The 22,541-nt window shown below is 37.8% G+C and overlaps 2 protein-coding genes across 2 annotated transcripts in view; one reads left to right on the top strand and one right to left on the bottom strand.

Annotated features, from left to right (window-relative positions):
- Window positions 1-22,541, bottom strand: part of znf804b (zinc finger protein 804B) — a 107,800-nt gene that overhangs the window by 62,455 nt on the left and 22,804 nt on the right. The window lies entirely within an intron of this gene.
- LOC307172296 (uncharacterized protein) lies at window positions 80-14,113 on the top strand. The gene is made up of 10 exons (XM_079894568.1): window positions 80-179; window positions 716-823; window positions 1,360-1,467; window positions 2,004-2,111; window positions 2,648-2,755; window positions 3,292-3,399; window positions 3,811-4,435; window positions 8,245-8,312; window positions 8,947-9,075; window positions 13,897-14,113. The coding sequence occupies exons 1-9, from the start codon at window positions 141-143 to the stop codon at window positions 9,058-9,060; spliced, it is 1,386 nt and encodes a 461-aa protein (XP_079750694.1). The 5' UTR covers window positions 80-140; the 3' UTR covers window positions 9,061-9,075; window positions 13,897-14,113.

Genomic DNA, 22,541 nt, shown 5'->3' on the forward strand with positions numbered 1-22,541 from the left:
ATCTGCTTCAGATTTCTCTCTTGTGTTTCCATGTTCTAATATCTTGTCATTATGAATGTTGTCTCTTACAGATAACCAGCGTTGCCATTAAAACCAGTGCAGCGAGTGCTTCTGATCCTTCTCTCCAGTCAGAGACTCAGATGGATGATGAATCTGCTCAGATCAACTCTCCTCAACAGGTACGTTCACATTCATCACTAAAGATTTAGGTCTACTGTCTCTCTTTGTCATGGTTTAGTGATTTTTAGGCATATTTTGATGCGTATCTGGTGTAAATTAGTACATTAAACCGTGTAACGACATGTGTCCTGTAGTTTAGTGCTAGTGGAGTATTTAGGGCCAGTTTTATCCTTCACAGGGAATTATTTTCTAGGTTAATTGTTGCTTTAAAATGGACACTCACGAAGTCCCCACAACACACTTTCAGTCAGTGTTTGAGTTCAAACTCATGTGTTGAATTTGGTGAAACTAGTCCCCATAAGGAACTATAACGTTGTGTGTGAAAGGTCCCCATGAAGGTGTGTGACAGGTCCCCATGAAGCCGGGTTTTATCCAGATGTGTGTGAGCGCAGACAGGGGTTGACTGGACAGGAATAAATGTTTTAGATGAAGTTGATTTGTCTCTTTCTATAAAATCATGTGGTATCTGCTTCAAATTTCTCTCTTGTGTTTCCATGTTCTAATATCTTGTCATTATGAATGTTGTCTCTTACAGATAACCAGCGTTGCCATTAAAACCAGCGCAGCGAGTGCTTCTGATCCTTCTCTCCAGTCAGAGACTCAGATGGATGATGAATCTGCTCAGATCAACTCTCCTCAACAGGTACGTTCACATTCATCACTAAAGATTTAGGTCTACTGTCTCTCTTTGTCATGGTTTAGTGATTTTTAGGCATATTTTGATGCGTATCTGGTGTAAATTAGTACATTAAACCGTGTAACGACATGTGTCCTGTAGTTTAGTGCTAGTGGAGTATTTAGGGCCAGTTTTATCCTTCATAAGGATTTATTTTCTAGGTTAATTGTTGCTTTAAAATGGACACTCACGACGTCCCCACAACACACTTTCAGTCAGTGTTTGAGTTCAAACTCATGTGTTGAATTTGATGAAACTAGTCCCCATAAGGAACTATAACATTGTGTGTGAAAGGTCCCCATGAAGGTGTGTGAAAGGTCCCCATGAAGCCGGGTTTTATCCAGATGTGTGTGAGCGCAGACAGGGGTTGACTAGACAGGAATAAATGTTTTAGATGAAGTTGATTTGTCTATTTCTCTGAAATCATGTGGTATCTGCTTCATATTTCTCTCTTGTGTTTCCATGTTCTAATATCTTGTCATTATGAATGTTGTCTCTTACAGATAACCAGCGTTGCCATTAAAACCAGCGCAGCGAGTGCTTCTGATCCTTCTCTCCAGTCAGAGACTCAGATGGATGATGAATCTGCTCAGATCAACTCTCCTCAACAGGTACGTTCACATTCATCACTAAAGATTTAGGTCTACTGTCTCTCTTTGTCATGGTTTAGTGATTTTTAGGCATATTTTGATGCGTATCTGGTGTAAATTAGTACATTAAACCGTGTAACGACATGTGTCCTGTAGTTTAGTGCTAGTGGAGTATTTAGGGCCAGTTTTATCCTTCACAGGGAATTATTTTCTAGGTTAATTGTTGCTTTAAAATGGACACTCACGACGTCCCCACAACACACTTTCAGTCAGTGTTTGAGTTCAAACTCATGTGTTGAATTTGATGAAACTAGTCCCCATAAGGAACTATGACATTGTGTGTGAAAGGTCCCCATGAAGGTGTGTGAAAGGTCCCCATGAAGCCGGGTTTTATCCAGATGTGTGTGAGTGCAGACAGGGGTTGACTGGACAGGAATAAATGTTTTAGATGAAGTTGATTTGTCTCTTTTTATAAAATCATGTGGTATCTGCTTCAAATTTTTCTCTTGTGTTTCCATGTTCTAATATCTTGTCATTATGAATGTTGTCTCTTACAGATAACCAGCGTTGCCATTAAAACCAGCGCAGCGAGTGCTTCTGATCCTTCTCTCCAGTCAGAGACTCAGATGGATGATGAATCTGCTCAGATCAACTCTCCTCAACAGGTACGTTCACATTCATCACTAAAGATTTAGGTCTACTGTCTCTCTTTGTCATGGTTTAGTGATTTTTAGGCATATTTTGATGCGTATCTGGTGTAAATTAGTACATTAAACCGTGTAACGACATGTGTCCTGTAGTTTAGTGCTAGTGGAGTATTTAGGGCCAGTTTTATCCTTCACAGGGAATTATTTTCTAGGTTAATTATTGCTTTAAAATGGACACTCACGACGTCCCCACAACACACTTTCAGTCAGTGTTTGAGTTCAAACTCATGTGTTGAATTTGATGAAACTAGTCCCCATAAGGAACTATGACATTGTGTGTGAAAGGTCCCCATGAAGGTGTGTGAAAGGTCCCCATGAAGCCGGGTTTTATCCAGATGTGTGTGAGCGCAGACAGGGGTTGACTGGACAGGAATAAATGTTTTAGATGAAGTTGATTTGTCTCTTTTTATAAAATCATGTGGTATCTGCTTCAAATTTTTCTCTTGTGTTTCCATGTTCTAATATCTTGTCATTATGAATGTTGTCTCTTACAGATAACCAGCGTTGCCATTAAAACCAGCGCAGCGAGTGCTTCTGATCCTTCTCTCCAGTCAGAGACTCAGATGGATGATGAATCTGCTCAGATCAACTCTCCTCAACAGGTACGTTCACATTCATCACTAAAGATTTAGGTCTACTGTCTCTCTTTGTCATGGTTTAGTGATTTTTAGGCATATTTTGATGTGTATCTGGTGTAAATTAGTACATTAAACCGTGTAACGACATGTGTCCTGTAGTTTAGTGCTAGTGGAGTATTTAGGGCCAGTTTTATCCTTCACAGGGAATTATTTTCTAGGTTAATTGTTGCTTTAAAATGGACACTCACGACGTCCCCACAACACACTTTCAGTCAGTGTTTGAGTTCAAACTCATGTGTTGAATTTGATGAAACTAGTCCCCATAAGGAACTATAACATTGTGTGTGAAAGGTCCCCATGAAGGTGTGTGAAAGGTCCCCATGAAGCCGGGTTTTATCCAGATGTGTGTGAGCGCAGACAGGGGTTGACTGGACAGGAATAAATGTTTTAGATGAAGTTGATTTGTCTATTTCTCTGAAATCATGTGGTATCTGCTTCAGATTTCTCTCTTGTGTTTCCATGTTCTAATATCTTGTCATTATGAATGTTGTCTCTTACAGATAACCAGCGTTGCCATTAAAACCAGCGCAGCGAGTGCTTCTGATCCTTCTCTCCAGTCAGAGACTCAGATGGATGATGAATCTGCTCAGATCAACTCTCCTCAACAGGTACGTTCACATTCATCACTAAAGATTTAGGTCTACTGTCTCTCTTTGTCATGGTTTAGTGATTTTTAGGCATATTTTGATGCGTATCTGGTGTAAATTAGTACATTAAACCATGTAACGACATGTGTCCTGTAGTTTAGTGCTAGTGGAGTATTTAGGGCCAGTTTTATCCTTCACAGGGATTTATTTTCTAGGTTAATTGTTGCTTTAAAATGGACACTCACGACGTCCCCACAACACACTTTCAGTCAGTGTTTGAGTTCAAACTTGTGTGTTGAATATGATGAAACTAGTCCCCATAAGGAAATATAACGTTGTGTGTGAAAGGTCCTCATGAAGCTGGTTTTAATCAAGATGTGTGTGTGAGCAAGGTTTGCTGGACAGGAATAATTGTTTTTTTTTCTGGCAAAGGTGTGTCTAGCCCAGATGATTCTCTTTAACCGGCGCAGGGAAGGAGTGGTTTCGAGCATGCCTTTGTCTGCATTTCTATCAAGAGACACTTCTGATCCACATGAGGATGTGGACTGGGCACTCTCTGAAGTGGAAAACAATCTCTGCAGACACTTCACAAGGGTTATCGCAAGGGGGAAGCGTGGTCGACCAGTTCCAATTCTTCTGACTTCAAAAATGCTATGTGCCTTAGAACTCCTTGTTAAGCAGAGAGAGGCTTGTGGGGTTCTGAAAGACAATTCCTATATGTTTGCAAGACCAGAAGCCATGACATATTTTCGAGGGTCAGACTGCCTCCGTGGCTTTGCAAAGGTGTGTGACGCAAAGTGTCCCAAGTCACTGACATCTACAAGACTGCGAAAGCATGCCGCAACCCTTTCAACAGTGCTGAATATGACTGACACCGAGATGGACCAGCTGGCAAACTTTCTTGGACACGACATAAGAATCCATCATGAGTTCTATCGACTCCCTGAGAAGACCCTGCAACTTGCCAAGATCAGCAAAGTTCTAATGGCTCTTGAGCAAGGAAGATTAGCTGAGTTCCATGGCAAGAACTTGGATGAAATTGGGATAGATCCTGATGGTGTGGTATTTTATTTGACTTTTGTTTGATTTTCTGTTTGATTTTCTGTTTACCATCTATTAGGGGTGTAACGATACACGTATTCGTATTGAACTGTTTGGTACGATGCTTTCGGTTCTGTGTTCGGTACGCATTTTCAAACCGAACGGTTCGTTGGACCATTTTTCCTGCCGACCAAAATTTCGTTATTTCAAATGTAGGCGGGTCGCGTGTGGCAAGCGCTCTCGTTATGTAAGAGACGCCGGCGCGACCACAACATTGTCCAACGTCAAATGGCAAACGTAATGCAAGCGGAACGAAACTGCTCGTTATTGTGTGGTTGACGGACCGTTTATCAGTTTGGACCAGTGCAGCGCAAGCTGATCATGATCATACGACACTGTTACTACACAGCGCTAATAAGAGATCCAGTAAAGAAATCATTTGAATTCGCCACAGAAGTAATAACATCGCTGAGAGATCTTGTGAGAAACATTCACATTTCTCCGTTATTAACGGTTCAAACAGCTCTGACGTGGAAACCAGGAGAAACATTGTGCCATAAATGAACTATCCGGTGTCCACAGATGGATTTACCATGGATTTACTGTAGTAACACTAACTGCAACCATGGAAGTTTGGCAGGAATAGTAGGCTATAATGCCTTCAAGTAACATTACGTTGGTTTTATTTTGACATTAAAATAAACTCGATATTACAACAGAAATGTTTAACTCTCTCTTTTCCAGCACTTTAGACACAGTTGCTCCGTTGCGCTTAAAGAAGATTAAAGAAAATAGTCCAACGCCGTGGTACAACGAGCACACTCAGGCCCTTAAGAGAGCAGCCAGAAAAATGGAGCGCAACTGGAAGAAAACAAAACTAGAGGTATTTCGCATTTCATGGAAGGAGAGCTCAATTACTTACAGAGAGGCTTTAAAAGCTGCTAGATCTGCTTATTTTTCAACCCTATTAGAAGAAAATAAACATAATCCTAGGTATTTATTTGAAACGGTGGCTAAACTAACGAAAAATAAAGCTTCAAGCACCGAAGTTTCCAAGCAACACAGCAGTAATGATTTTATGAACTTCACTTATAAGATTGATAATATCAGGGACAAAATTATAACTATGCAACCGTCTACTACAGTATCGCATCAGGCAGTGCATTGTAGTCTCCCTGAGGAAAAATTGGATTAATTCGTTGATATAGGAGAGGAAGAATTTACTAAACTCATTAAATCATCTAAATCTACAACATGTATGTTAGACCCTATACCAACTAAGCTACTGAAAGAAATACTTCCAGAGGTCATAGATCCTCTTCTTAATATCATTAATTCGTCTTTGTCTCTAGGATACGTACCAAAAACCTTTAAGCTGGCTATGATTAAACCGCTTGTTAAAAAAACGCAACTTGATCCTACAGAATTAGTCAATTATAGGCCGATCTCGAATCTACCTTTTCTGTCAAAGATATTAGAAAAGGCAGTATCCTCACAACTGTGTTCCTTTCTTGAAAGAAATGATCTCTGCGAGGATTTCCATTCAGGATTTAGACCGTACCATAGTACCGAGACAGCTCTCGTTAGAGTCACAAATGATTTGCTCTTATCATCCGATCGTGGTTGTATCTCTCTATTAGTGTTACTCGATCTTAGTGCTGCATTTGACACCATTGACCACAATGTTCTTTTAAATAGATTAGAACATTATGTTGGCATTAGTGGAAATGCACTAGCATGGTTTAAATCATACTTATCTGACCGTTATCAGTTTGTAGCAGTAAATGATGAGATGTCTCATCGATCACAAGTTCAGTATGGCGTACCACAAGGCTCAGTACTAGGACCGCTGCTGTTCACTCTGTACATGCTACCATTAGGAGAAATCATTAGGAAACATGGCATTAGCTTTCACTGTTATGCCGATGATACTCAGCTCTATATTTCTTCAAAACCTAACGAAACTTATCAATTCACAAAATGAACGGAATGCATAGCGGATATAAAAAAATTGGATGACTCGTAATTTCCTACTTCTAAATTCTGAAAAAACAGAGTTTCTAATTATTGGACAAAAAACTTCCTCACGTAATAACCTAGAATACTGTCTAACACTTGATGGCTGCTCTGTTAAGTCTTCGTCGTCGGTTAGGAACCTGGGTGTGCTCTTTGATACCAATCTTTCATTTGAAAGTCACGTGTCTAGTATCTGTAAAACTGCATTTTTCCATTTAAAAATATATCTAAATTACACCATATGCTCTCATTGACAAATGCGGAACAATTAGTTCATGCGTTCATGACCTCAAGGCTAGATTATTGTAATGCTCTACTGGGTGGTTGTCCTGCACGCTTAATAAACAAACTACAGCTGGTCCAAAACGCAGCAGCTCGAGTTCTTACTAGAACCAGGAAGTATGACCATATTAGCCCGGTTCTGTCAAAACTGCATTGGCTCCCTATTAAACATCGCATAAATTTTAAAATATTGCTGATCACTTACAAAGCACTAAATGGTTTAGCTCCGCAGTACTTGAGCGAGCTCTTAACGCATTATAGTCCGTCACGTCTATTGCGATCTCAAAATTCCGGCCAGTTACTAATACCTAGAATATCAAAATCGACTGCTGGCGGTAGATCCTTTTCCTATTTAGCACCAAAACTCTGGAACAGTCTTCCTACCATTGTCCGGGAAGCAGACACACTCTGTCAGTTCAAAGCTAGACTAAAGACACATCTCTTTGACCTAGCTTTCGGGAACACTTCCCAAAAATCCTGATGTACTCGTTACATCATGAGAAGAATGGCATCTACGCTAATTTTAGTGTCTGTGTTTATCCCGAGGTTTTCCTGCAGCCTGCCGGATCCAGGCCGTATCCAGATCTGACGAATGACTTTCGCCTGGACCGATGACAACGCAGTGCTGAAGTGCCAACTAGTCTCTCCCTATGGAGGATCCCACTACCACTCTACAGATAAGGCGTTGTCGGGAAAGGCGTTGTTCGTTTCGCGTTCCTACCCCAAAGCAACAAAATAAAATAAAATTCTTTATCAAAATTTATAAGGAAAGACAAGTACTTTGTTTAGGCTTGGCTTGTAGGGAATTCCTAACCTGCGTATATTCAAACGCACATAACTATAGAACCCATTCTAAATGCGCATGTGAACGCCATCAGCGTTTCTCACAGGTTCGCGTTTAAAGTCTGTGTAGAGGGAATGGTGTCGTCTTAGCGGCTACATTGCTTGATCGTTGCGACGGAAGCAAATCAATCAAAACTAACTTTAGATGGAAATAACTTAACTCTGCTGTAAAGCCGAAACAATCTCTGTTACCTTAAATTATAAGCTTATCTCTGTAAAGCTGCTTTGAGACAATCTACATTGTTAAAAGCGCTATATAAATGAAGATGACTTGACTTGACATTGTAAATACAATTGCTGCCCTCAAATGTTAATCTGAACTAAAATAAACCTTTGTTTATAACTACTACAATATTACATTTCACTTTTTCCAAGGAGCGTTTTGTTTTATATGCTCCTAAGAAGAGTCAATTATAGCTCCAGAATTGCTCAAAGTAAAAAAAAATCATACTTTATGATGTTAGTTTTAATAAAAAAAAGAATAAAAAAATTAAATCAAGGAAATTACTCTGGCATTTTTTTTCTTTTTGCTGTATCAAAAACGTACCGAACCGTGACACAAGTGTATCGTATTGAACTGAAACGTAAATTTTGTGAACCGTTACACCCCTACCATCTATTCGTATACCAGGTGTTTATGATCCATTATATACCATTGTTAAGCTGTACTTTGAACTTCCACAGAAACGTTATTGACTGTGATGAGGAAGACGGGAGCATACAAGAGGGACACTGTTCATCTACTGTTGACGGTTTGTATTACTGTCAAAATACACTACTACATTTTGCAGTTATTCATAATTTTCAGTCACGTAACTTGTGAAGACCTGACAGACAAAAATATTGTTCTAACATCATAGCCAACATTAAAGAAGATGCTTCAGTATGCTGAACAAATGTTGTTTTTTTTGACGAAACGGCTCATTGTGTAATGAATCAAATGCCTCCAAGCTATTCTTCAACTAAATTACACTAAACATTCATTCTGGAGTGAATATTTTTTTGTGAGTTTACTACCATAAAAAATATATTTCATAGGAGAAACTTGTACATTTTTCATTTTTCATAAAACACTAGCTGATCTGCTCTCTTCTCGTGTTGGTTGTGTCATGGCACAAAACGAATCATGTCAGATGATTAAGACATGAAATAAAATGGTTATACTCAATTTACTTGCACTTATATTTGATTAAATGTCTGCTGGAAAGATGTAGTTCAATTATACTTGCAATAATGAACAATTGCACAGGTTTAGGGTTTATTGTACTTTAATGATTTTAAATAATTAGTGCATAAGTGTGACAAATAACAGTGTATTGTCAGCATTCTATAGTACATTTAAATTGTATCTTTCTGAAAATGTTGAACTTTGATTATTTTCCATAGAACCATCAGCAGAGGTGGCACTTCCTCCTACCAAGAGGAATGACATGCCGCCACCACCCAAGAGACCCAGACCACCATCAGATGAAGAGATGCCTACAGGAGCCAGTGCTGTGAGGCCTTCTTCCAAAGGTGAACTCTTTACACATTTCTTAGACTAAATTAGACCCTTTAGGAGCACTTTAACACCCAGATCTCAGACCAGGGGCCTCATTTATAAAACTGTGCGTAGGAACCTTACTAAAAGTGTACGTGCGCCCGAAAGCCAAAAATGGCGTACGCAAAAAAATATTCAGACTTATAAAACCGTGCGTACGCCAGAACCTGCGCAGAATTCACTTTATAAATCCCAGTCAGCGGAAGATTGTGCGTACATGCATCTCCACCCGAAATAACCATATGTGGAGCTTACGACGCCTAGTTTTACTATGCAGATCCTCATCTACATATCATTTGACTACATAACTGAGGGAAGGAGGTTGTTCCCCAAAATCTCGCAATACATGGCCCCAGTCATCCTCTCCTTAATACAGTGCAGTCGCCCTGTCCCATGTGCAGAAAAACACCCCCAAAGCATGATGCTACCACCCCCATGCTTCACAGTAGGGATGGTGTTCTTGGGATGGTACTCATCATTCTTCTTCCTCCAAACACGTTTAGTGGAATTATGACCAAAAAGTTCTATTTTGGTCTCATCTGATCACATGACTTTCTCCCATGACTCCTCTGGATCATCCAAATGGTCATTGGCAAACTTAAGACGGGCCTTGACATGTGCTGGTTTAAGCAGGGGAACCTTCCGTGCCATGCATGATTTCAAACCATGACGTCTTAGTGTATTACCAACAGTAACCTTGGAAACGGTGGTCACAGCTCTTTTTAGGTCATTGACCAGCTCCTCCCGTGTAGTTCTGGGCTGATTTCTCACCTTTCTTAGGATCATTGAGACCCCACGAGGTGAGATCTTGCATGGAGCCCCAGTCCGAGGGAGATTGACAGTCATGTTGCTCAGGAACCCATCTGTAGTTGTTTAGAGGGTTACTTGGTTGATGCTAGAATCTACTAGGTGTTTTGTGGCACTAGTAGGAACTGTAGCTGTTCTAAAAATGAAAACACCGAATCAGTAATAACTAGCCTAACCCCTGGAGCAGTTTGAGTGGATGGATGCATAAAAATAACTTGCAGCCAAGACATTGATCCTAATATATTTTCCTTTTCTCCAATGATCATTTCAGGCCAAGTGACTGAATGTAAAAATCACTGTTTGATTGACAGTGTAATTCTATTTATAGGTAGAGTGCAAATTAATTTCTCTTGCAATATAGATGCTGACATAAATACTAGGGCTGCCCTCGACTAAAGTTTTTTTTTTTTCTAGTCGACTAGTAGTCGTTCATTAAGCTATTAGTCAACTAATCGCATTTTTATATTAATAAGCCATAACTCATAATAATGAGCCTTTAATTGCCTATATAATACATAGCCTAATTAGCGATCAAGCGCACACTTAAAGTTCCGCAGCGCACCGGCAAAAATAATGATTGAGTGTGTCTTGTGTCAGAAGGAGACTGTCTAAACAAACATTGTAATAATTTATTGATATTCTCGGCTGCAGAGATTAAGTCGATGATACAGACTCGTCATCTCCGCAGTGACTCGCATTTCATACGGATTACATAATCTGAGTATTTATTTTCCACTTGAATTGATTCGTTTAAAAGCAGACATTTCAAGCTTTCTATAGATATATTTCTCACGTGTGTGTGTGTGTGAGGCAGGGTGGGAATTATGTAATTTTAGGGGCAAGGCCATTTGGCCTCCACCTTTTCTTTTTTTTTTAGGGGCACCAAGGCCATATGACAGGGCACAAAGGCCATTGAGTACAATTCGATGGTTTTCCCATTCAGATTGATACCATAACATCCTAATTTGGAATAAGACATGGATTATGACTTTTTTAATAAAAAAAAACATTTTTTAATGAGAGAGAGAGAGAGAGCGCCATTACATCCAGAAGGTATACACCCTCACACAACAATAGAAACAACATAAATGCCAATAAAAGCATTCAGAAACAACACAAATGCCAATAAAAGCATTCAAAATATTCATTCAGTCCTCTATATCATGTGAGTGTGAGAGAGAGAACCATTCCATCCAGAAGGTATACACCCTCACAATCATTATTGCTCAGCGCTCAACGCAGTTTGCTTCGCGCTCCACTCAAATCGCCCCCCGCTCGCTCCAAAAAAGGAAAAAAATCTACATGTATATCACTTGTAGCGGTCCCCAAGCTTTTTTGCGCCACAGATCGGTTTAATATCAGACAATATTTTCACGGACCGGCCTTAAAGGTGTGGCGGATAAATACAACAAAATAAAATGATACGAACGGCATAAAACCTGGGGTATTTTTTTTAGCCTATAATAATAAACGTGAATCCAATGTGTGGGCCTACTAGCAACTTTATTAGCAGCATCCTCTAACATCGCGCCTAAAAACAACTGAGAAAGTCTGAACACAAACAAAATGCCCCCAAAAGAAAAGAATCTCTATGTTTTCGGTGCTGATGCGATGTAAGGGTGGCGCTGCTGCCAATAAAGCACCTAAAAGCTGTCACAACGAACCGGCAAAATTAATGATTATGAATATGTAAAATATAGCAGGAGACATTTTAATTGTTTACTAATAAACCAGTTTTTTATTTTTTTTATGTCTGTGTCGGCTGGAAAGATGCTGACTCGCGATCTTCGCAGTAGTGAACGCGCCAGAGAGAATTGCACATTTCATACGGATTACATAAGAGAGAAGTCTGTTTTCTTTCGTTTTGAATTGTTCTGTTTAAAAGTAGACATTTCAAGCTTTATATATATGTCTCAGGTCTGTGAGGCAAGTAGGCTATACTTGTCTGTAACATTGTGTTTTTTTTTTTTTGTGAAATAAATTTCTAAATAAATGCGACTTATAGTCCAGTGCGACTTAGGCTAGGCCTATACTGTATGTGTTTTTTCTTCTTCATGGCGCATTTTTTGACTGTTGCGATTTATACTCCGGAGCGACTTATTAATAGTAGGCTACATAATGGTTTGGAGTTTTTGAACTCCATTATTGAGCTGAGTTTTGACTGAAAATAGTCTACTGTTGATGACTGTGCAAGACAGATGGATTCAGGGTCAGGCTTGACTAAGCATGCTTCAGACTCGTGGTGTGAGCGGAGCGAAACTGGAGCGGGAAATAGGGCGACGCTCTGTCCTTTTGAAATTGCCGCTCTGCGCTCTGTCCAAGATCCGCCCGCTCGCGCTCCCCGCTCGCTCCCGCTCCACTCCGCTCACATGCTCTGCTTTATACATGGAACTTGGACAGGGCCAGGGCACACAGGCCACTGTGGCCGTACGATGATTTTTTTTTCACGGGGCATGAAGGCCAAAGTGTAGGGCAACGGCGGCCGTGGCCGCGGTATAATTCCCACCCTGGTGTGAGGCGAGTATACGCTGAGTTTCGGCTCATTTCTGTGATGCTCAAGTTCACTGAGACAGCAGAAAGCACATCCTGATTGTTTTCATTATTTTACAAAGCACAACATTTTGTAGTTATTGTGAGTTTACAGAAATAAGAGTTGAACCTTTACAGTTTGCATTACTCTGTCCTTTTATTCATACAGATAAGAGTATTGAAAGTTAAATGATCGCGCCGGCGCCTGTATGTCCTGCGACTAACCGACTAATAAAAGACCTAATAAATAATAATAATAATAAAAGACCTAATAAATAATAATAATAATAATAGTCGCTTTGGTGCATTTCTCACATCACTATTTACATTTGCACAACAGTTAGTTCAACCTCCACAACATTTAGTCATTTGTGCACATCATAGTAGCAGTTTCTCATTCCTTCCAACAAACTGCAAATGCTTTTGGACATGCATCTATTGCTTTCATACAACTCTCTGCTGTTATATAACATTATCATTTGCTTATGTCATGTCAGTCAAAATTAACTATACTTGTGAATGCTGAATAGTCATTCCATATAAAACTAATAGTCCTCATTTCATTGCTTGAGTCATTACATACAAAAATGTTGAACTAGTTATCAAAATCTGTCAAGCAAATTTTACACTTTTTTTTTAAATTATTATTATTATTATTATTATTATTATTTTTCTGAAAATGCCTCCTAAATTGAATAATTTCTCTCAGGTGAATCTCAGCTTTCACTGATGAGGAACATCTGGATGTGCATGAATGATTACAGTACTATGTACTGTATGTTGTATGTTCAGTTCCAATATGTACTGCAATATTGTTTACAGTTGTGCATAGCTCTATGCATAGCTGTATTTATTTCATTTGCACAATGCTGTGAACAAATTAGAATTGCAAAGAGCATATGCAGTAAAAATGTGAAACATACATATTCAGTGTCTTGTACTCTGTTACCTCACTAAATACAGTAATGTGTAACTTTACTGTATTTTTCAAATGGCTGTTCAAATAGTATATAGTGCTATCTTGAGCATGTACAGGTAGTGTTACCAAGATCTGACTTTTTTGCAATGGAAAACATTTACAGAATAAACTGTCATAATGAAAACATAACCAAGCCATTTGACTATCTTGTTCATAAACAATGGTGTCAGGACTTTTCATCTTGATGACACTGACACTTTCATTGACATGAATACTTGCTTTTGAGGAATGAGCTATCCATTTTGAGCAAGTGATACGCTTTTGCAGGTTATCAACTAGGTTTTGCAGTTTGTACTAATTGTTCTGAGAACTGCTTTAACTGTTGTGCAAATGTAAATAGTGATGTGAGAAATGCACCAAAGCGACTGAGAAAAACTGTAATAACCAGACCTAATAAATACTGATAATAGGATTCAGAACTTCGGATTGGAATTCCAGCACACACTTTATCATTTCAATTGTTTTTTCTGTCCACTTTTAGGTAAAAGTACCCAGAAGACACCCTGGCAGCAGACAGAGGTGCAGGCGGTGGAAAGGCACATGAAGCGATTCATCACATTCATCACATCGTTCATTGTACAAGCAAAGAGCGACTGTGACAAATGTTTAAAAGCTGAACCAGAAGCACTGAAGAACCGCGATTTGAAGACCGTAAAGTTTTACATTTATTAGTAGTGAATAAATGTGTTGAAGCTCAATTAGTAGTAGATTTTGTTTTATTTTTTATAAGTATCAGGTGAATGAGTAGCAGCTGATGCTGGGAGGTTGGCCGAAAAAATTACAATTATAGAAAGAATAGTTTGAAGTGGAAAGGTTTAAATGTTTGACCTGTGGGTATGAAATGGGTTGGAAAATATCCAGACAATAATTCATTACTTGCATGCAGTCCTTTGTTGCAGTGAAAAAGTTCTCCATTCACATATAATCCACTTCAATCACACTAATATTCCAATCAATTGTAAGAACAATCAATCGATCCAAACAAATATTCTGCATGTTGAGGAGATGATTACAAGCACAACACTAGGGCCTGGTTTCACAGACAGGATTTAGATTAAACCAGGATTAGGCCTTTAGTTCAGTTAGGACATTTAAGTAGCTTTTATAAACGTGTCTTAGAAATAAGCATTACTGGTGTGCATCTTGAGACAAAACAATGGCACTTGGACACAAAGGACTTAATTTAAGATGTGCTTTCAGTTAAAACGGCTTAAACACACACTTTAGTCTGAGACTATCTTAAGGCTGGTCTGTGAAACTGGCCATAGGTGTTCTATGCAAGAGTGAAGCTTGGTTGTAGATTGAACCCATTTTTTTAAGGGCAAATGGACAAATGCAATCTGAGGAATTACTTCGTATAAATGCCTATTATTTGTCATTAGTAATATATTTCTTGTTCTATCTAGGTCCCCACAAATCAAAAGGGGAAGTTGTGTGAATTATGCAAATTAAGTCCCCACAAATCAAATAGGAGGTTGTGTGAATTATGCAAATTAGGTCCCCACAAATCTAATGGGAGGTTGTGTGAATTATGCAAATATTATGCAAAGTTGGTCCCTATAAGACATGTCAACTCGATTTTTCAAAAGTCCCCATAACGCATGGTCAAATCATTACTTCATCAATTCAGATATCTGAAGGCGTGTATAAGTTATCAAAGCTATGGTAAGTATCCCTAATTTTTTTCGTACCTCTAGAACCTTTAGAAAGGGTGGTCCCCACAAGTGATGATCATAAAGTTGGTCCCCATTCAGCATGGAAACCAGTATGTGTGTGTGTGTGTGTGTGTGTGTGTGTGTGTGTGTGTGTGTGTGTGTGTGTGTGTATACACATACTGTATATATATATTCATACATTGCTGGTCAATTTTGCTTTGTGACTTCCTGAAGTTTAACCTACATAGGAGATATTGCACTTTTTATTAAAATGTTTCCGTGGTGATTTGAAGAATGGTAAATAATGAATGGTAATTATTTTTGTATAGTTACAGCATGAGGTTAAAGAGTGTTTCTATCTCCTTTTGTGTTCAGTAAAGGAACAGCTTGTCTTTTGGTCTCTTATCCTGTTTCAAGTTGGTTCAAACCAAACCTTTCATTATCCCAGAATTCACAAGCTTATTTTGCTCCTTTCATGTTCTTTTTTTTTCCACCTTCCGTCTCTTTTATAAAATTTTATGTTGAGGAACTGAATCAACAATGAAGTGAACTCCAGGAGAGCCAACTAAAATCACACTTTTGACATTATAAATTCAGATAAATACTGATCAACTGAGTTTACAAGCAGTGAGAGAGAGAGAAAGACTGTATGAATAATAGCAATATGGTGTGGAAAAGGGAGATCACTAAGCTAAGGAAATCACCTCTTCTCTCTCCTCTGTCTGAATGAGCTGTGAAAGCCATCATTTGCCCTTCATTTCATCTATTCACTCTTTTTGTGATATGTTAGCATGTAAGTGTGATGGCACTGAGACACATTAAAGGAGAGTGCACACGTGAACAACATGCTTTTGTGATGCCTGTCTAGCGCTGACAACTATAGTGCTCCCTTTTTTCCATCTCTCCCTGCAAATGAGTGGTAATGTTCTCCATTTCAGCACCCATGACTACCTTTCTCCCCTGATTTCACTCCTTTATTCCCTGACCTTTTACTGCCCCTTGATTTAGATTAGAACACACCTCTCTCCTTCATTTCAATGACCTTATCCGTGAGGTCAGGAGTCAGAGGTCAGTAATAGGACATGGTATAATTCTCTAATGGTATTCCCTGTGGCTAGGGGCAGGACTTTCTACAGGTGACTACACATGTACAGGGATCAGTGAAGATTGGCAGTTTATTGGAGCACGCTTGAGAGCACACACACCTAGATCTCCACTATACAGAATAAAAGCTTCATACAGCTGAGCAGACTGCTTAATGTTCCTGTTTCAAGACAAGACAAGAGGCATAAGCAAGACATATCAGCATTAGGTTCAATAGATCTGTAATTTAACACGGTATTATCAGCGGCCAACAGCATGAATAAAACAAGAAATGAAAGAACTGGGTGTCCATATATTCTAATGAGAACAAATGACATACTCTCCCTAAAGCAGGTACTTAATGCCCAGATTTTAAATCGAACTTCAAGCAGCAACCCAATACAGAACTAAAAGTTTATTTAGTTTATTGTAAAAGTTCGATAGTTCACTTTGAAATTAAATTTTGGTATGTTTTAGCTTACCTCAAGGGCATCCAAGATGTAGGTGTCTTTGTTTCCGCAGTAGTTTCAGTTTTGATATTTTTAAGTCAAACCGTTCTTGTCTGTCAGTCATATAATGCAGGTCTATGGTCACTATCTGAAAGAGCATGCACCAAATTAAAACAATTCCCCATCGTCCAAATTAAACAATTCCCCATCGTAAGTACACATTGATGGCCTAAGACACGAAACGAGCAGTTTGTGTGAGAAAACGTACAGTATTTATATCGTTTTTACCTCTTGTACACTTTCCGGTGCTTGCGCAGACTAAGCCAGAACACGCGCACACATCACACACCAGGAAGTGCGCGCGCCCTCAGATCACTTGGACGTGGTTGTGTAGAGGTAAAAACGATATATAAATACTGTTTGTTTTCTCACACAAACCGCTCGTTTCGTGTCTTAGGCCATCAATATGCACTTACGATGGGGAATTGTTTAATTTGGATTTCTCTGTGCATGCTCTTTCAGATAGTGACCATAGACCTGCATTATATGACTGCATTATATGACTGACAGACAAGAACGGTTTGACCTAAAAATATCAAAATTGAAACTACTGCGGAAACAAAGGCACCTACATCTTGGATGCCCTTGAGGTAAGCTAAAACATACCAAAATTTAATTTCAAAGTGAACTATCCCTTTAAATCATTTAAATGTAACTATATTATCACATACCGAAATTGCTTGTACAAAAGCAAACCAAAATGTTTCAATATATTATTATCATGTACCCAAAAAGCTCAAAGAAAAAAAAGTAAACAAAAATGTTCTTCATTTATTACTATTACCAAGAACTGCATTGGCCCAACAATATGCAAAAACATCCTTATAATTAAAAATGTAAATGAAATAATATCACTTACCCAAATTGCTTATGATACAAAATCAAACAAAAATGTCCTTAAAACTGAACTATTAAACTGAATAATATTACAGTGTACCTAAACTGTATAGTACAAAAGTATATAAAAATGCCCTAAAATTTAAACTTTTACATTTAATGATATTACAGTGTACCTAAACTGCTTATAGAGTAAATAAAGTAAATAAAAGTGCTTAAAGTAAATAAAAATGTCCTTAAAATTTAAAGATTTAAATGTCTTAATATTACCATGAACTGTATAAGCCCAACGACATGAAAACATTTCCTTAAAATTAAACATTTACATTTAATAATATTATTATCTTGTGGCCAAATTGCTTATCATACTAAAGAAAAAAAGTCCTTACAATTACATAATTTTTTTAATTATCACCATGTTATGTACCCAAACTTGCTTCCAAAAATAAACAAAACTTTCTTTAAATTAAATATTTAAATGTATTAATATTATGAACTGCATAGGCCTCACTCAGAAAGCAGCAATTTCAATCAACATTTAACCTTGTATGGGCAAGAAGTACCAAACAGACGTTCACAATATTACAACAACAAACAACGCTCACAGCTGCTGAAAGCTGATACCTACACCCCTGTGTTCTAACGGGCACGATGGCCGAACATCTGTTACCAAACACATAATGACAATCAGAGTTTGCCTCCAAATGGCATAGACAGCTCATCAGGGGTAATTCATATCAGTGTCTCCAACTCAAACAGAAGCCATGGTGCTGACGCAGAATAACACTACAAGCTGAGACTGACAGATCGGATCTGCCAGAGCAAAACCTCACATTTACAACAGGTTCACTACTGTCCATGGCCTCCTACTGCTTTCTACAGTTTACATTTCGTTATGGCACTTTGTACAATACAATTTTATAAGCAAGACCACTCAAATTGACAAAAAAGTTGGTGGCTCAGTCATTTAGGAATTGTTTTTGAATAACCAAACCTGATCTCATGGTAAAATTGTGACTAGAGATGCACAAATATAATAAAATGTTGGTCAATGCAGATAATGAGGGTTAAGTTATGGCTAAGTTAACAGCTTTGTGAAAGTAACAGACAGATATTTAAGGCATTAAGTAAGAGGGAACACAAAAGGAAACATTTGGCAGAATGACAGTCTCGATCGCTATTTCATTGTATAGAAAAATATGCAATGGTGAATGCTGACTGAGGCTATCAACATTCCATCAAACATCTCCTGTTGTGTTCCACAGGATCTTTACAATGAATGCATTGTGTGATGGGTTTTAATTAATCAACTTTAATTAATCAACTAACATTTGTTTTTCTTGCAGGAACGACATGTTTCCAGACTCTTTGGGGAAAACTTGTGACTTTGAGTATGTGTGTGTGTATAAATAACAGAAAGGGGAAGTGAAACTAGACAGATGACTATTTTTAAAACCTTGTAAGTAATCACAAAATCAGAGTTTGCTTGTGCCAGTGACAGAGGAAAAAGGTTGGGGCTTTTGAACCAATTGAACCAATCATATTGAAGGTGACATGTTAGACTTATTTGTTTTCTCGAATTCTATAAAAACTGTTGTATCCGTGTTTTCTGTGGGATTCTCAATGGAATTTGTCTAAGATCCTCCGGCCTTGCTTCTTGGGAGAGATTCCCTGAGAACTGCTCGGGAAGATCTCCTGGCCGTGATTAAAGCATTTAAAGGACATTTGCTAAGGTCTGTTTGTCGATTTATTCCTGGAAGCTAGTTTAGGAAGGAAGCTAGTTTAGGGAAGCAAGTTAGTTATAAACTCGGCCAGTTGTCGACTGAAGATGCAAGAGCTAGAGTATAAAGGTATTGGGTGTCGATTGGTAGACGCCCCAGTTTTATTGGTGTCGATTTGGAGACGCCCCAGATAGTTAGGTTTAGGGAAAAATCTACCACAATTGCTATTTACAATTTATGCCTTGACTAAAATAAATAAATCAGTGCGACATTAGTGATATGCCGAGGAGAAAAAAAACAGAGCGAGTGGGTGGATGTATGTGCAGGATGAAGGTATGAGCTTCAGAGAAAAGGGATGGAAGGATGAATGTCTTATCTTGCAGCTTCGATGCCAATTTCTCACATGACTGACAAATGCGCCGGATTCATGGCAGTGTTTGTCTTCCTCAGCCTGTCAGGAAAGCCATTCTGACCAATCGAGTGACAGCCGAAGCCTCTAATCAGAGACAAACGGCGCACTGTTGGTCCATGGACACATCTCTCACGTAGGCCCCTGTAAATTGATTGGCATGATGTCGAAATACATTATAGCACTAAAATCCTTGCTGTCCAAAACCAATCTGTCTGCTGCCATCTTTTCTGCCATAGTGTCTCCCGGTTCTGGTTCTGATATAAACAAATGTTGAACACAAGCACAATGCACATGATCGGTTCCTTAGCTTCCCGTTATTTATCTCTGCTTTGCTCTCGACGCACATTTTTATGGCCTTGCCAAGGAACTGTCATCAGGGGTATTTGTCTGAGCCAATATAAAACAGCAGGCCCTGTCTTACTGGATTTCCAATGGCATACCTTCAATCTTCCGACATGAACATCGACTTGCCTATTTTCTTGCACAACACAATAGCCTACTGCAAAGCATATAGCAAAACCAAGTCAAGAAAAGTAACTAAACCAGTAATTTTGTCGTACAAGTTCGGTTTGACTGATGACTGTGTGTACAGAGCTTGCATCTCGCTAGGATGTCTGTGAGTGATCAAATGCACGTCTTCACCAACTTTTTGCTTGTCATTGCCGTGATATTAATGTCAACATGGTTATGTCTCATGTTGAATGTAACCAATCAGGACAAGAAAGATTAGATTCAGCTCACCAATACAAAGCCAATGAAATACAGTTAGCATTCAATCAGAAGTGCAGTGATACAATATATAGTATAAATAACAAAAACATTTAAATAACATGAATACTAACAAGTGTGAGAAGTGGTGCAAAATGTTTAAATCTGCAAAAAAGTAAATGTATATATATATATATATAAATGGTGTTATTAAAATTTTGTTAATCAAATTTTTATCAAATTCAAGAACATGAAAACCACTCATTGCTCTTAAAAAATTCTGTTCTTCTTTACTTAAACAATTACTTGAAATCGTGAAGATATGTCCTTATAATAAATATTTGAAAACTACATGCCAGAGTTTTAATGTGTTATTAATATTCATAATAATATTTAACCTTAGAAAGAAGGAAAGTGTTCAAATAACCTTGGTTTTTGTAGCAAAATAACAAAAATAACTGTGAAATTTCACTGGTACTGAATCGACTATTCGCTACTGATATTTTTTTATCATGACAACTGCACTGCAAAGTTTTCAAAAAGCATAATGAACTCGGCTGACAAACTCTTTTAAATGTAAAACTTCATCTTGAAACAAAACCTTTCAGAGTTTCTTGAACATTAACAGACAGTGAAGGTTTAATTCTAATGAAATGAAGTGGTAGTTTCTTTGAATGTGATATCCTCTTGAAGGACAATGCTGTAGAGCCCTGAAGCAAAGCATTAAACCTTGAGTTGCTTTCAACACATCAAACCTTAATGACCTTTCCATCCTGAATCACTCTCATTCAACAGTAAAATCTTTCTGAATAATGATCGCCGCCCATGGCAACTTTTTATAATTGATAGCTCATCTGGAACTCATCTGGGAAACTTACAGTACATTCTTAGAAGAAAAGGTTCTATATAGTTCTGTCAGACGTTTCATATACAGAACCTTTTAGGGGTTCCCATCATGGGATCATTTTATGGTTTTCGTTTCCAATAATTAATTTTGTTTTTAATTTTTTATTAAATGTTATGAATTAAATAGCTCGTAAACATACTTTATTACTGTAGAAAATAAATAAATAACCCGTTAAACATGAAAGTATAATGCAATCATTAAGACATTTTTCCTTATCTAGTACCTTTTGGGCATAAAGGTTCTTTAAAACTGAGTCAAGATCTTGTTAAATATTGTTAAATATTACATTTTTAAATAATTGTATGAATATTTGAATTTATATATATGAATATTTTAATATACAGTGCTATGCATAAGTTTAGGCAACCATGCTAAAGTTGACTAAAAAGAGGAATAAAAAATCATATTTTGCAAATTTAACTTAATGCCTTATTTTAAAAAATTAGGAAAAATCCAACCTTTAAGGACACCAATTTTCTTTGTGAATGAATAATGTATCGTAAATAAATAAATGTTCTTCCTTAAAAAACAGGGTGCATAAGTTTGGGCACCACTATGTTAAATTCCCATAGAGGCAGGCAGATTTTTATTTTTAAGTATTTTTTTAATTTTTTTTTTAGGATACTATGCATCCTGATAAAGTTCCCTTGGCCTTTGGAATTAAAATAGCCCCACATCATCACATAGCATTCACCATACCTAGAGATTGGCATGGTTTAATTTCAGTTAGCCTAAAAGCTAGTTTGATTTGCATTGCTCTCAATGCATTGCTCTCCTTGGCCTTTGGAATTAATTCCAAAGGCCAAGGGAACTTTATCAGGATGCATAGTATCCTAAAAAAAAAATTTAAAAAATACTTAAAAATAAAAATCTGCCTGCCTCTATGGGAATTTAACATAGTGGTGCCCAAACTTATGCACCCTGTTTTTTAAGGAAGAACATTTATTTATTTACGATACATTATTCATTCACAAAGAAAATTGGTGTCCTTAAAGGTTGGATTTTTCCTAATTTTTTAAAATAAGGCATTAAGTTAAATTTGCAAAATATGATTTTTTATTCCTCTTTTTAGTCAACTTTAGCATGGTTGCCTAAACTTATGCATAGCACTGTATTTTAACATGTAATTTATTCCTGTGATGGCAACACTGAATTCCAGTCCACATGATCCTTCAGAAATCATTCAAATATGCTGATTTGACGCTCAATAAACATGGCTTATTATTATCAATGTTGAAAACAGTTTAATATTCTTTTTTTTTGTTTTTTGCAGAAACTGTGATACATTTTTTTC

The sequence above is a fragment of the Squalius cephalus genome, assembly GCF_949319135.1.
Source record: "Squalius cephalus genome assembly, chromosome: 15".
In the NCBI taxonomy this organism is placed as follows: domain Eukaryota; kingdom Metazoa; phylum Chordata; class Actinopteri; order Cypriniformes; family Leuciscidae; genus Squalius; species Squalius cephalus.

Coding starts and splice junctions, on each gene's coding strand:
- LOC307172296 (XM_079894568.1), top strand. CDS start 141: ATGGATGATGAATCTGCTCAGATCAACTCTCCTCAACAG. Junction 180..715: donor AGATCAACTCTCCTCAACAG/GTACGTTCACAT, acceptor TGTCTCTTACAG/ATAACCAGCGTTGCCATTAA. Junction 2,112..2,647: donor AGATCAACTCTCCTCAACAG/GTACGTTCACAT, acceptor TGTCTCTTACAG/ATAACCAGCGTTGCCATTAA.